Below are 16,658 nucleotides of genomic sequence, written 5' to 3' on the forward strand. Positions count from 1 at the left end.
CAACTATTTAAGGAACTTAAATTGTTTCATTTTTTAGATAACTACAATGCAAACCTGAACAGTATAGAACATACATTAAATCTCATACCTTAAGGATAAATTTTATCGTTTTGAAGTAGAAAAGGTTGACCTATGTGAATTGTATGGATCCGAGGAGAAAATGTTTTGAGGGCGGGAGGCTATTATAAAATGTGCTTGGGTGAATTGGGTATTTGAGGTGGTGCGTTTAAATTAAAATGAGTGACGTTCAGGTGAGCATAAAATATATGTTATCTCATTTTCACATTATTTATATTTGTAGTACCAGACGACTATCATTCGTCTTGAAAGATATAAATAATCGCAAAAAAAACGTGATTTGGGATTTTGAAGGATACATAATAAATACATTGTACATTTCATGATGTTATAGTGTCATTGTCAATCATCAATTTGAATAGTGGCCACATGTATTCAACGTTTGTCACTTACAATGCTGGGAAAAATACAACAAAACTGTACAGTGATTTTTTTTTAACTAAAAAAGGTGTGCACGTTGTACACAAATGAATACTGTATTTCCTTCGCACTCTTCTCACCTTTTTAAGCCCTGTCCCTTTTTTCAAGCCTAATAAAAAATACATCGATATATTTCTAGTACAACTGTTTCAGAACAAAAGCCGAGCTAAAAAATAAGCAGCAATGTAACAAAAAATACAAATATAACAATGTCAACATTATAACAATAGAGCTTCCATTGCACAATCTTTTGAAGATAAGTATAGAAAATAATCAAAATACTCCTACAACATAACTGTTTCAGAACAACAGTCAAGTGAGTCAAACCCCAAAAAATCTGCAATATAACGAATAAGCCCTTTTGTTGTGATGTCATTGCGAAAACAGATTAAAACATTTTTGTTGAGGAACAGTAACATGCTCACATTTTTGGTTGTAGCTTGTTGGCCTCTGTAGTGTGAACTTTTCATGTGTTTGTATAAATTTGCCACTAAAACAGACCACTTTACAAAAACACCTGACATTTTCCTATTTGCACTTTCTATTTGCATCTAAGCTTCTGGTAGGGGTCGGCACATATATGCGGGCCTCTTATTGGTATGGCAGGCATGATGCAGCATAAGGAAAGGTAGGGAAAAATACTAAAGTGTCACCTACTCAGGGATAAACTGAGGGTTGAAGGAGAGAAGGGCTTCGCTATCGACATTGAAAAGTGGCAGTTTAAGAAAATTGGTGGAAGAACGACAATAGCATTGATCCGATCCAAGTATTTGCTTGGTACCGATAATATCCAAATGTGGATCAATCCGCCCTACCCTAACTTTTAGTGGTTGAAAACTGCTTGCCTGAAAGGATGAACATGTTGCACTAAAATGGAATTTTAGGTTTACGATTAAATAACCTAAATAAGGACACCAAGCGCCTGCGGCGGCTAACAGGTTAGCATTAGCACTTGAAAATAATTTTCTGCCGCCTCTACATCTCTGGGGACATTTTTGAATAGGAGGGTTATTATTAGTCTTGCGGATGGAACGCTTGTTATCTCATTAGCGTAGCATTGTGCATGGCTAATTGAACAGTCTTGAATAATAAACCTGCTCGGGTTCTTTTTTTGTTCTCTCAGATTGGACGTTTCGCTTCTGTCGTTTTATTGTGCTCTGATGAATCAAAGCTTACTTCAGAAAAAGCTTATGCGCCATATATTTAAGAACACGCAATACTTCTCTTTGTTTTGTCATGTTTATCCAAGTACTTGCTTTACTTTCTTTTTTAATTATATCATTTTCTGTTTTCTATTTGAAAATAAGCAGAAAACATTACTTGGCTAGAAATTTGAAATAAATTTTGTCCATTTTGCCTTTTTGGTGAGTTTGTTACAACAACTAAATAAGCTCAATCTTAATACAGGTAGCGTTATTCTTTGCCATCTGGGGGGAAATTTGAACTCAGTTAAACTTGATATGTATTAACCTTTATTTCAATAAATCTATGCTCAGATAAACAATGTGTCATGATTGACCATTGCCCTCACCTGTGCCCGCGTGTTTTGCGCCAGCTTATCCTCGTTGCCTGATTGGTTCCCCTCCTATTTAAACTCAACGCTTCCATTCACTCCTTGTTAGTTCGTCAGCAAACCTCCGCACATGCAAGGCAAGCACTCCAACCGCGCCCCGGTCCCGTGAGCTCCCTACTCCTCCTGCCCAGCGATGGCCGGATTGCTGGCTCTTGCTTTCCCGTACCTGACTTCTCAGCTTCCGCAATAAAGTTTGTTGTAAAACGTGACGCGTTTGGGTCTACCATCTCTTCTGGTTCTGACACAATGAAAAAATTAAAATGTCTGTGCACTTAACTTAAAAAAATAAAAGAGAGAATATTTGTTGTTGTATTATGAATTAGGGAATGCAAAATTATTTGTTGTCTAAACAGTGTAAACAGGAAAATGTTGGAGAGAGGGCCCCCAAAAACATTTTATTCCCCAAACACAGTAAGGTGGGGTCGCTGTATCCTGGGTGTCTACTGTAATGTCTTGGTAAGCAGGAAAGAAGATATAATTTCACAAAACACAATGAATGCCCCCAAAACCTTGCAGTTCTTGGTTTTTTTTTCATGCAATGAAGGGAGCCCCAAAAACATCTTATTCCTCACTGCAAAATGATGACGTTGTAAGGTGGGTTCATTGTATCCAGCGGCTTTACATTCTTGATGTGCTAGTCAGGGGAGAACATACAATTGCACACCAAATCCAGCAGTTTTTGTATGGGTCCATGTGGAGAATAAATAAAATGGTTATTTAATAGTGATATAGGATCTATTATCAGTATAGTCACATCCTGCTGCCCATCATAGCCAAGTTCCAGCTCATCTCTGAAGAGCAGTATGATGCTTTGCACCGAACAGCAACGGCGAAAGGATGATGAAGGTGCTATATCTGGTTGCGATCAGGAGGCTTTTGATAACCGTAGTAATCAGTACCATCTGTTTCTTGTGGGGGAACAAACCCCGACACCAAAAAACAGCCTGAGAAGGGATGGGATCTGCTAGGCTGTACTCTGTGAAGACACACTATAAAAAGTGGTGCCTCGACAACCCTGGTGGTTAAGGGATCATTGAACCATGATGAATTAAACAGATACTGTGATTAAAAAAATAACATCTTTGTAAATATTGTTGTTTTCCAAATCAACATAAGGCACAAAAACGTAAAGATACAGTCATATAAAACGTTTGGGCCCTCTTGATCATTTTCAGGGATTTCCTTCATAATTCATTGGTTGTTCAGGTCAACAATTGCTGTTGAGTATATCCTATAGCAGACAAACACAGTGATATTTGAAAAAAAGTTTGTAGAATTTACAAAAAGTGTTCAATATTACTTAAACAAATGTAGGCTTATGGATAATTTTGGGAAACCCAACAGAAAATGACCTCAATATTTAGTAGAGCCCCTTTTGTGGTGATAACACCATCTAATCACTTCATAAAGCTTCCAATGAGGGTTCTAGATTCTGATTGAAGTTATTTTGACTATTATTTTTCTGATGGAACATCTCTGGTTCCATCAGGTCTGATAGTTTCCGTGCATGGACCCACTTTAAATCACACCACAGATTTCAATAACAACCAAGTCTGGGGACTGAGACAGCAATTCAAGAATGTTGTACTTGTTATGAAATGAAATGATCTGCATTTATATAGCGCTTTTCAAGTCAAAACTTTCCAAAGCGCTTTACAATGTGCTTCACATTAAGCAGTGTTCAGAATCGTTGTCTTGTAGAAGTATCGAGACCAAACATCGACTTTGCCACTCATTCTTGAATATTACTTGTGAGTATCTGCTGATACTGACTGGAAACGATGCGGCCGTTACCGTAAACATTATTGACAGTACCTGCACTGGCCATAAAGCCCAACCAAATTTTACTGTGGGTAGCAAGTCTTTGTCATCCACTACGCATACCACCCATTGTCATGTCCAAAGTAACTCGATTTTAGTCTGCTTGAGGTATAATAAAGGACATTTAGACAAGCCGTCTCCATTTAAAAATAAGATGCTGTTGACTGATACACCATGACTGAGTTATATCGACATAACCATGGGCATGGCATGACAAAGAACACAGCATTCCAAGACAAACACGTACTACCCAGAGTAAAATTGGGTAGTGGTTCCATCATGCTGTGGGGCTGTGAGACTAGTGCATATCTAACATAAATAATGATCCAACCAAACAATAAATGATAAAGGAAAATATTGAAAATAAACAGGGGATGCCCAAACCTTTTTTCATATGACTTAGTTTGCTGTAAAAAATACAAATATACAAATTGCGGTTGACTGTATAATGTGCATTGAGTATTCTCAAGTAGCTCAACTAACATTATATGAGTTTGCCTTGGCTTAGGATTTAAGACACACATTATTTGTCCATTCTTGTTTGTGTATTTTTTTCATTTGAAAACTTAATTTTCTTTGAGAGTGGTCTTGTTAGAATTTTTACCGGGGCTAAACCTCGCTCGCTGAACGTTTTTAGCCAGATCAAAAAGGTCTTCCACCTGCAAGCACTATGAGAATGCGCTAATGCAAAGAAAAAAAAATGACCATGAAAGGTGAAGTTAATTCCTTTTATATCCACTGTTAAGAAGATGATAATTTTAAAGAATGAGAACAAGCTATGTTCAAATTAACTTACAATTTTATGAAAGAGATGTTTATATGAGTATAACATGAACCCCTTATCTTAGCTCAAACTAAGTATTGTTAGCAGCTATTATTTTTTAATACCATGTTTTAAATAATGTATTAATAACATGAATTATTAACACAATAGTGGCAGCACGGCGGCGCAGTGGTTAGCGCTTGTGCGGCACAGTTCATGTCATGGGAACCTGTCGTGGGTTCAAATCCAGCTCCAGACTTTCTGTGCGGAGTTTGTATGTTCTCCCCGTGCTTGCGTGGGTTTCCTCCGGGCACTCCGGTTTCCTCCCACATTCCAAAGACATGCATTTCAGGTGAATTGGCCGGTCCAAATTGTCCCTAGGTGTGAATGAGCGAATGAGTTGTCTGTCCCTGTGTGCCCTGCGATTGGCTGGCAACCAGTTCAGGGTGTCCCCTGCCCACTGCCCGATGATTGCTGGGATGGGCTCCAGCCCCCCGCGACCCTACTGAGGATAAGCGGTACGGCTAATGAGATGAGATGAGATGAGATTAACACAATAGTTGACTCCCTTAACCACCAGAGTCATAGGGGCCCCATGTCCTGTGGTGTGTCTTGGGCAAATACAGCCTGATGGCTCCTATCCCTCTCCAGTCCAACATCATTTTTCATCCGTGTTAGGCAAATGTGCTAACCAGCAGTATAGAATTAACATCAAAATTAAAAATCTATTGATCTAAAAAGTTCTAATTATCATTAGATACACCAAAGAATTGTTTGCCTCGTGTTGCTTTTTTGCATTTCTATATATCTTTCAGGACGACTATCTATTTTCTCCACTCTCCAAAATTCCTCTCTGGGACTGAGTAAAAATAGTATGATAATGACATAATATCTAATGCATTTTAGTATGCCTTCTATGTCACTGCTGGTCGAGTTGTTTGGATTTGACACTCTCATATCCATGGCCAGGGTCCAATTCCCATTGCATACAATGTTTTTGGTTTTTTTTTGTGACTGTGTTCAGCGATTTATTTTGACTGATCAATCATTACACTAATAAAGTAATATATTACCGTACAACGTTGTGTATGTCAGGCACTCAAACTTTAAATTATTTGTATGTACAAACAAGCTTGTTTTACACATTTGAACTGCTTACGCCCTTACCACCCTGGGTACACCTGATCTCGGGAAGCTCAACAGGGTCTGGCGTGGTTAGTGATCACATGGGTGATTGTCTGGGAATACCAGGTGCTGCAGGTAGTTTATTTGGCGCATGATGCACTACGTCATCAATGATTGTACCCCTTGGTAAAATTGGTGAAAACGAATTTCCCTAAGGCGACCAAAAAGATTGAATTATTAATTATATTTTATTTCTTACGTTTCTGAAAACCTTCGTTGTTAAGCATTACAACTGCAAGCCACGATATTTGTTGCTTAGCCTTTTCATTACAAAGCAATGCCCTCGTTTGAACACACTCACATTTGGTTGATGCCATTTTCAACGTGGGTTGAAGGCGCAATTTTAGCTCACTTGGCTGGTCAGTAAAGAAGCTTCTCCAAAGTTGTTTGTAGGAACACAGACAAACGGCTGGGGAATATTGATGAGGATATTAAAGGCAAGCTCTCGCTATACGCGGGCCGATAGGTTAATGACTACAATGGATGCTGGAAAACGAACGCCGACAGTGGGGGCTGATGGCGGCAGAGGGCTCTGGGGGTTCTGAGACCACCGAGAAGATCTTTCTGTTGGCCCTTTGAGTGGGGAAAAAAGCAAAGCAGAAACAAAAACAGCATGAGACAAACATGGCTTGACTTGTTTGTTTTACGCATCGCTGCATGCCAGGTAAGCGAGTAAACGGGTCTTGGCATTATCCAGTATGCCAGCTTACTTGTTTAGAAATAAGGTTATTATGAATTGGGACATTTATTGTGGTAATAGACATGTGTTTCATATTACAATCTCAGTCAGCATAACATTACATACAGCATCATCAAGTTTGGTGGAAGCGTAACAGGTATGTTTGTTTTTGTCTTGTTTATTTGTTTTTGTACTTGTATTTTGCTTTGGCAAACGTTTCGGCAAGCTAACACATTCTGCTGATATGAAGGATTTATTTTTTAAATTACTTTACAAGTCTTTTCATTTTGTCATAACTTTTATGAGGAAAACAGTTTGAATACCTAGACGTTACTGATAAGTATATTCTGTTTTTAATTTTGAACACCTTCAATAGGAGATTACAAAATATGCAAGTTCAGTATTTTGACCAATATGCACTGTTTACAATGTTGTCACTGTCTCACAAAGAACTGCTGTTCTTTGATAAACACACACTTTAGGGCAGATCTGTCTTTTGTAACTTATGAGATACAAGAAAAAGAAAGGGCTTTTAAAACAGAGTTGGAATTTGGCATTGTGAGGGTTTCTTGTACAGTCCTCTCTGGTTCTCCTTGCAAGATCAGATTCATTTAAGGAAGACCTCTCTTTATTTTGAGTGTTAACAAATTATAAAATATGAACTTATAATGGACCTATTTTCTTTATTTTAGGTAATAATTTCTGCACATATAAAACTTGTTTCATTTTTCTATTAATAACGTCACTTCTCAATTTTAAAGTATAATGCTAAACAGATAAAGGTTCATTTTGTTTTTGTTTTTTACATTTTCACTCATGTTATTTAAATGTTCATGTTCTTCAGACCACTTTTGTTTTTAATGTCGTTAATAACGTGATTTTAATCAGGATTTTGTTCATAATGCGTCTAACGATGTTTTGGGCTCATATTGAACAGATGCTGAACAAGATAATCTCACTTTATAATCTGCTTTTATGTTTTCACTCACACACACACCAATACACACTCAGACGTTGAGATAAATAATGGAGATCATATGACGTCAGTTTTAAATTATTTTCAATTGCAAATACACCAATTAATACAGGCATCCGATAAAACTTCCATGAAGATTTGACGATAAGAAACATGTACCACTGATCAGCCGGGCCGAATTAAAGCGAAAATGTCAGCAAACGGTGTGGCTTTTGATAATCACTAACCAGACTTCCATCATCAAAGTTGTGTAATGGAAATCACCATTTGGATGTTATCTGATCCTTCTACTGTCTTTAAAAACAGATGGATGAAAAATGAGGACATTACTCACAGGAATATATTGTCTATCCCTTTCATTGAATGACTAATATTTCAAATAAACTGTACTCGCATGCTTGTTTGATTCTGCCTATTAACATTATGGCATTGCCCAAACTGGTCATTTTGGTATTAATCAGACATCGAGACTTTTAGCTTGAAAATATCATGACCATTGGAAAATTACACCCTTTGCCCTTTTAATTAGTTAAAAGCACAAATAATTCAGGCGCTAATCATGTTTTCTTTTTTATTGAATAACTAATAAAAACTTTAAAGGGACAATATTGATTCAAATTTTAAACGGAAATAGATGAACTGTCATATAAAAGTATCATGATTGCCCATTGCCCTCAACTGTGCCCGCCTGTTTGGCGCCACCTGCTGCTCGTCGCCTGATTGGTTCCCCTCCTAGTCAAACTCAATGCTTCCATTCACTCTTTGTCAGTCCATCAGCGAACCTCCGCACATGCAAGGCAAGAACTATTTGACTCTGGCTGCTGTCTGTCCCGTCCTTACCTGTATCCTGCTCGTCTAGCCCTGGCCCCCCGATCGTCTCCGGCTGCCTGACTTTTTCCTTCCTTCGACCACGCTCCGATCTACCGCCCCGGCTCCCCAACCCGTTTTTGCCCAACGACCACGCTCCGATCTCCCGTCTCAGCTACTCATTTTGGTTATATGTGGAATAAAAGTGAGCTATGGGTCAAAAATAACCCCCACATTCTTAACAATATCTGAAGGTCTAGAATTGTCGTTTTGGTAAACGTTTCTTTCTTTGACTTTAAGGGCCAATGACTAAGACCACTGTTTTGTCCTGATGAGCTATAGAAAGTTCACTGTCATCCATGACGTACTATTTAAAATACATTTTAAAAGGCTATCAATAGTACTCGTATCATCAGGGAACACGGCGATGCACAGCTAGGTGTCATCAGCGTAACTATGCAAATTTACTCCATGTCCCCTAAATGCATCCCCAATGTTAAGCATTTACAGATTAAACATTAACAGGCCTATAATCGAACCCTGGGGAACCCCACATGTAACTTCATGTGTACATGCATCCATGTCTACTAAAAATTGTCTTCTATGAGGTAGGAACAAAAGCAGTTCAAAACAGTACAAGAGATGCCCACTGGGTTTCTGAGCCTATTTAATAAAATGTGGTGATCCACTGGGTCGAAGGCAGCACTGGAACTGTTTATTAAAATCCATATAATACCTGATATCATATAAATATTTAAAAGAGCAGTCTGTATAGTTGTTTGTTCTAAAGACAGACAAAAATCTCTATAAAATCCTGTTTTCTTCTGAGAAAGAACTCAGCTGAACAACAAGCTTTGCTCAAAAACAACAGGTTCGACACTGGACGGTTATTATTGAAAAATGTGTCTAAGTTACTTTCCTTCAGCTAGGGCCTCACCAACACCATTTTAAAGGAAACGGGGAAAACTCCCGTCTGGAGAGAATATTTGGCTATATCTAAAAATCTTTTCCTCAATCCATAAGATGTCCTCAAAGAGATGTGGGAATTGGGTCTAAAAGGCAGGTCGTTGGCTTGGCTTGGGAGAAAACTCAACCAAGTGTCCTGCCATCAACCAGGTCAAAACCTTCCAGTGTTTCCTCAGGTAAAAATCTATTATATTCAGACGGCCTAAAAGGCTGGACCTTATTTTGGTTATAATACTTCTGGTGTGGTCTGCAAAGTCCTCACGAAGTGGATTTGTCGACTCCACTGGGGACTTTTTAAAATCAACTTTCATTAAACGGTCGAAGATGGAGAAAATTAATTGTGGGTTATTTTTATAGTCAAAATTTGAGAAGTATGTTATCCTTGTTGTAGGTTTTTAGTTATTGAAATATTATGAGCCACAGCTGGAGTGAACTGACATTATTGTTATCCATCTCGGTCCTACAGGTACCCAAGAACCTCCAAAAGACTGGTAAAAATACCAAAAAACATGGTGACTTTTCGTCACTCTGAGTGTCCATATTTGGTATTAGTCCTCGTTTTACAGTGAACAGTACAGCGACATCTAGTGGTTGAATAATACAGGCTGCCCCTTTAACAGTATAAAAAAATAGTTCTACTATATAAAAATGTCAAGTCAAGTCATGTTTATTTGTATAGCCCTCAATCACAAAGAGTCTCAAAGGGCTGCACAGACCACAGATTATTGCAAACCACAGACTATTATGACACCATCCCCTGATCTAAAATCTACAATAGGGCAAATAATACACAAAAATTGTCAACATAAAATACAGGTTATTCATATGCTACAGAATATAATTGTCTTTTAAGGTTCAATTTAAACATTTCCACTGAGGTTGCAAATCGATTCTCAGGGAGAAGAGCATTCCACAGCACCGGGGCCCGAATGGAGAGCAGTTTCCAGCCTGCAGATCTCTTTTTGGCTCTTGGCACTAGTAGACCAGCATTTTCAGAGCGAAAGCTCCGGACCGGAACATAGGGGGAAGGCTACACTAAATCCCATTGCACAATATTTTGAAAAAGCAGTGGAAATAAAGTGTAAACACAATCGATCCAATTTGGAAGTTATAATGAATGTATAATTTTACAATTCACTGACAGCATTATTATTTCGGTATTTAAAATGGTAAGACAGTATCCATCCCATGACAATGTATCGATCTAATCAAAGCACTCGCTTATTATCGATAATATCAACATTTTGATCGATTTACCCACCCTTACTTAACACGCCTGGAGCAGCACAATGTGCTGAAATGACACATCAAATCAAAATGTGCCTACACAAACTGCTGAATCCTCTAGATTTAATCAAAGTATACTTCTTATCTTGTAAAAGTAGAGTGTCTGAACCGTGCGAATATCTGAGAAGATTAAACCCAACCAACAGGTCATCGTGTCTTTATGTCATGTTGGAAGGAATATAATTGTGTGGCTGCCAGGGGAAGAAACACTTTAACATGTTCTCATAAACGCCCACTCTCAACACTTCCACATGCACGTGGTTAAAATTACATTTATTGCAATTAACATTTGCTACTGTTGGCATACGCACGTGTGTTTATGCCTGTTTCAGCTTGTGCAGTGTTTTTCAACCAGTGTGCCAGGGTACACTAGTGTGTTGTGAGATCTTGTCCATGGTGCTGCAAGAAATTGCCCATTTTTCTATTTGCAAAAGTACATGCTGTTGTTAAATATGTTTTTGGTATGTGTCGTTTGTAAATATTATAGTTCTATGAGACAGCTCTTTGATCTGAACGACATGATCCAGTTTCTGATTTGAGAACCTATTTTCTCCCCTTTCTTGCTTTTTTTTCTATTGCCGCATGATTCGTCAATATGTGTGGTGTCATCTCTGTGTCCAGAGGAGGAGTGCAATGCGAAGGACAAAATGAAGAAAGTAGAAAAAAGAGGCGTCAAGCCGGAAAAGGGGCCTAATTTGGACTCATTTGAATGGTATTAAGGGCTCAAAGTTTACATGAGTTAAAAGCTCACTGTAGACCTAAAAGGTAATAGTTTATATAACATAGTAGTACAATAAAGAGCAGAAGTAAATGGAAGGAGACCAAGAGGAAGGCCACGATTGATGTTGATGGATGGTGTTATGAGTGCACTGCAGGAAAAAGGTCTAAATATAGTGGAAAAAAGAGCTCTTGTTGATGATAGGAATGAGTGGAGAGGTGTTGTAAAAGGATAGTGGGTTTTTTAGACGTGTTCTAAGGGATGGGCAGGGCACCTGTATGATGCAGCAGGGGTAAACCAGTGAAAGCTGTCGGGCCTTGCTGTTGAACAGAAGAGTGTGTCACCCTGACCCGAGTGACATGTCTGCTTTCTTGTGTCCCGTTTCATCTGGAGGGACGAAAGCATGACCAACTTGGGTGCTGAGGTGCTTAATTTTTTTGAGTGTTTGGGCATTTGGGTTGGCCATGGTCCAAAAAAATGTATGTGTTTTTTTTGCTACTTTCTCCCTGTTTTTATTTTCTTTGTTTTTGTATGCGTTGGTCTTGCTGTCGGTCACCCCTCCTGAGGGATATGACCAGGGTAGATAGATAGATAGATGGATAGTACAATATAATTTTTAAAAATCAGTTAATAATTAATTCTTTGCACAATGCTACATTATCATTGGTAATATATGGATCAAAGTAACGAAAAATAAAGAGCCTTTTTGGAGCCGAAAGTGCAAGCTTTTTTTTAGTGAGCCTAGCTCGAAGAGCCGGTTATTTAAAAAGAGTCGGAATCCCCATCACTCGTATCTTTGCTTTCTTCTGAGGATCAGCCAAATTAGCGTAAAATTCAATTACATCAGTAGGTGCCAGCAGATTAACATTTGTTTTTATTTGACATGCTCATGAGGTTAATGGTAAGTGGTCTGCATTTATATAGCGGTTTATTAAGTCAATGAAGACCTCCCAAAGTTCTTTACAATGCGCGTCACACTTACCCACTCACAAACACACTCGCACACCAATAGGTAGCAACGTTGATTGGTTATATAGACAAAATGTAGTTAATCTTGAAACATATGTTCAACATATGGTAAACTTCAAAATTGCAGTATATGGTGGTTAAAATTGTCACTTCAATGCTTAGAACAGAAGAATATAATATAACTTATTGTCATTGTTACATGTGAAATACACATTTGTCTCTGGTACTGTTATTAAGTCACCTCCCTTTTCCTAAGTCATCTAGACCACTGGTGGTCCAGTGCTCTGACAACTAAGCTGATCTTAGACCTCTTAAGACTCTGCGTGGCACAGCAGAAAGTTTATGATCCATTGACTTTTTTTATGTGAAGAACCCGTACAGCAGTGGTGTCAGACTAATTTTAGCTCAGGGGCCACATGCTAGAAATAAACATTATCACAGGGGCCAGACTACTGAATTAGTGCCATAAAACGTGTGCCTCAGCTGGAGGGCAGGAGGTCTTTTTGGAGGCTCAAGATCAAAATATGATTCAGGAATGTGACATTTGATTATTCAAAGATAACTGAAGGGTTTTGAATCCTCAATAATTGTTTTCCTTCAATGAGAAATAATCTCTTTGAGTGTTTATCAACTGTGCATTTGTATTTTTAAAAAACGCAAAAAACAATTGAATACATTTCAATTACAGTTTATTTGACTTGGGAAAACGCATACACTGGGACGTGACAAAAATAACATACACATTTCTGATTCTTTTTGATTTTTTTTATTTTTTTTTCATGAAAACGTTTTCCCGATTATGGGAACTTTGTTGTTAGATTACAGATCTATCATAGATCATAGACCTTCTGAAAAGACACAGATGTTTGATTTATTGCCTTTAATGGGAATTTTAGTACCATTACAAAATAATTGATTCCGTCAATGTTCTCCGATTGATAAATGGTAGTGAGCAAATGCAGCTACAGTTGGTGCTTTGCAAGTGGTGCCTGGCTTTGGCAACATTGGTTGGACATGTTTTGATTGATTACATGATTGGTCGATTGCCATTTTATTTTTTTGCCACTGATCATCAGAATTCAAAACTGTAAGTCATTGTTTGATGTGACAAAGCTCGTTTTTTCTCTTGTGCTTCTCTCGGCATTGTCTAAGAGGCCTCATACAACGATGTAGTGGGCCATATTTCACACCTATGACATGGAGTGTTGTTTGGCTATCTTTTTTTTTTCCATAATGGTAAATGGTCTGCATTTATATAGCGCTTTTCAAGTCAATGAAGACCTCCCTAAGCACTTTACAATATGCTTCACACCTACCCATTCACACACACACACACTCACACACCAATAGCGGCCATGCAGCCAAGCAAGGCGCCTACCTGCTTATTGGGGGCATTAGAAATTCAGTATCCATTCTTTTATTATTTTATTTTGTTTAATGTTTTAACTTTAATGTATTTGAAAAAAAAACATAACTGATTATTTGGTTATTATTCAGTTCATAGTGTTATTTTCTAACTTTTTTTCTGTGAAGAAGGGTTATACAATTGTGTTTTTTTCTGTTTGTTATATTTAGGCAATCATGCAATGTTCACACTTTTTCTGTTACAAACTGTCTCTGGCCCCTCATCAAATAAGGGAAAGGGAGGGTTGGGAAAGTTTACTTTAACTTGATTACTTTCAATTACTTTTGGATGACTCCAATACCAAATATGCTAATAAAAGACAAAATAAACTAAATATGAATACAATTACTACATGTTGTGCAGGCTTGGGGAGTAACGGAATACATGGAACGGCAAAAATGATGTCGGCAAGCTGTTTTGATTTATTTTCATTTTGTTTCTGTCACATTTTATGTTAGTTTTGCCGGAGATCAAAGAGATCAAAGCCAGGAGCTTAGCACGTGTTGTGAGTCATAATTTTATTCATATTTAGTTTATTTTGTCTTTTATTAGCATATTTGGTATTGGAGTAATCCAAAAGTAATTGAAAGTAATCAAGTTAAAGTAACCCTACCCAACCCTGGGGAAAGGGTATGTGACCCTCGCAGGTTAAGTTTGGAAACCACCTCTTTAAGGTTAAAAAAGAACAGAACAAAAGATAAAAACGCTGGAAATTATGAAAAGTATGCCTTGAGATTTTTAATGAAAGCAAAAGTTTGCCTAGGCTAATAAATGGTTTAGCAACACTAAACAAGTTTATTACAGCGGCAAAGCTCATAGCCCGTCCATCCGAAGGAAACCTGTAGGAGGCGCTCAAAGCCCGGCAGATGAGGCCCGCTCAGTGTCAGGCAACGCTTATTTGCACACACCGCTTTTCGAGCGAACGAAAGAAAAATCATTTTTCTTTAATGTTTTTTGGTTTGTACTCAGGATAATGTCCGAAATATAACAAGTAAAGAGACTGTCAAAGGGGCCCGTTTGTGAAGGTGATGTAGCAAGTGGACATGTCACGTCATATTCTGTCCCTCTATGAGTAAATCCTTCTCAAAGCTTGAAAAGTACGTTAGTTACATCAAAGACAGCGAAGATAGGTTTTTATTAGCAGTGGAAATGTTTTGAGGTAAAATACTTTGTAAGGCGACGTAACACGCCCCAGCAAAACGAAGCCTAACCACCCTCTCCCGCTCGGTCTAGTGATGTGTCATTCAAGAACGAGTAGGCTCTATGAGGCGGATCTCTGAAGGGAGCCACCGCCCCAATACTCAAGATTTGGTTCCCTTCGAGATGTTTATGCTCCCCTTAAAATTGGTCAACATGGATTCTCTAGTGGTTTCCGGGTTGTTTGCTTTAAATGTGATGAGTTCCCATTAACAAGGACTAAAAAAATATTTTATCTTTTTGTAAATATGATTTTATTGTTTCCTATATTTTTCAGGGATATTATGTTTTACATAACAAATGTAAAGTGTATTCTTGTATTTCATAGTTTATATGTGGTTGTAAATTTTTACTTGTTTGATGTGTGCTTTTCAGGGATTCTGAGTTGCTTCTTAGTTTCTTATTTGTTTCTCTCTATTTCCCCTTTTATCTCTTTTTCCTTTAAGTTTTTTTTTCTTTTGATTCTTTTTTCTATCTTTTTTTCTTACTTTTGCATTTTTATTTTTTTCTCTCTCTTTCCTTGTTCTCTTTATTTTGTCATTTTTCACATTGCTGTCTTCATTTCTTTCTTCCTAGCGTTTTCTTATTTTATTCCCGATTTTTCCTTTATCATTCTTCTTCCTCGGTCCCCCTTTTCTTTTTCTCTCTCTATTTTCTTTTTTTTTTCTTTTTTCCTTTTTTCCTTTTGCCTAGCTTTCTTCTTCTTTCTTGGTTCTTTTTGTGATGTAGCTGCCCCAGGTACTCCTAAAAATCAAACTTTTTTTCTATTATTTCGGTAGTATTTCTAATCGCTTTTCTCTTCTTTCATTTGTACTTCCCCCACTTTTTTATTATTTATTATATTCTTTTTTTATTTGTTTACGAAAGGCTGGGCAATATAATTAGAAGAACAATGACACAGTTGGATCACTCTGAGTCACCTTAGTTTGCATTCTTCCTTGTGCTTTGTAGCACTTGTTTTTGGTTCACAGCACTATACTGCGGGATACTGTGTTCAGATATTACACACTATCCCTTTAAAGCACCAAAAAGAAAACCTGAATAGACGTTTAGGAGACGGCTCGTTTTAGCGAGCCGAGCCGGAAAAGCCAGTTCTCTAAAGAGAGCCGGAATTCCCATTACTCGTTTGGTCACTGAGAGCGAGTCCGTGCGCGCGCCTATGCGCGAGTGCGCGAGCGAAGGAGCTGAGCAAAGCTTTGCTCTCAGTTGGTCGTGAGCAGGGCGACAGAACAGAAACAATCCAGTACTCAGCGAACGAAACCTAACCAACCCAACAGAACCGTGCCGGACCGGACCAAAACAGCAACGGACGGCAGCGCATCAGCCAGGACATTTTTTTCTAGTTTCTTCTTGGCACTCCTACAACCTTGTTCCCAACTTCTCAGTGTCTTTTCATGTTTTTTCTTTCTTTTTACACCCGGCGTCCAGTTTTTGCTCCAAAAACCGACATTTCCTCCGGACCACCTGCCAAAACCTCGGAGGCGATGCGGATCGGCACAGATTAGACAGCCGAACTGAACTCTGTCCAACGGAACCAGTCACGAGATTGGCCAAAAGTGGACCTGATAGTGAGCGGAATATTCTCTTTGGATTTCATTTGCATCCAGGATTTTCTCTCACATTTTTTTTTCGCTCGGAGTGTGCGCCAACTGACGGGGAAGGCGCGCAGCTGAGTCTGCGACCGGGCTGGAGCGCTCCGAGATGGGATACCGCGCGGCGTTAAGCCGCTCCAGGTAAGATGGAGGAGCGATCCTTGCACCTGACGTTGGACGTGTACCAAATCCGTCGCTTCGAACCGGACAGCTTCGTTTTGC

The 16,658-nt window shown here is 38.5% G+C and overlaps 1 protein-coding gene across 3 annotated transcripts in view; it reads left to right on the top strand.

Annotated features, from left to right (window-relative positions):
- The first annotated feature begins 15,999 nt into the window (after positions 1-15,999).
- The window catches only part of LOC148359425 (protocadherin-1-like), a 167,826-nt gene continuing 167,167 nt past the window's right edge, over positions 16,000-16,658 (top strand). For 2 of the 3 annotated variants that reach the window (XM_088344654.1, XM_088344656.1), the window contains exon 1: positions 16,000-16,577. In XM_088344654.1, the coding sequence (XP_088200780.1) occupies positions 16,546-16,577 (32 nt within the window). In that variant the 5' untranslated portion in view covers positions 16,000-16,545. The remainder of the gene's footprint in view (positions 16,578-16,658) is intronic. The other variant, XM_088344655.1, reaches the window with a different exon arrangement.

Source organism: Urocampus carinirostris, chromosome 9 (genome assembly GCF_059441175.1).
Source record: "Urocampus carinirostris isolate Australia breed hairy pipefish chromosome 9, RoL_Ucar_1.0, whole genome shotgun sequence".
Lineage (NCBI taxonomy): Eukaryota > Metazoa > Chordata > Actinopteri > Syngnathiformes > Syngnathidae > Urocampus > Urocampus carinirostris.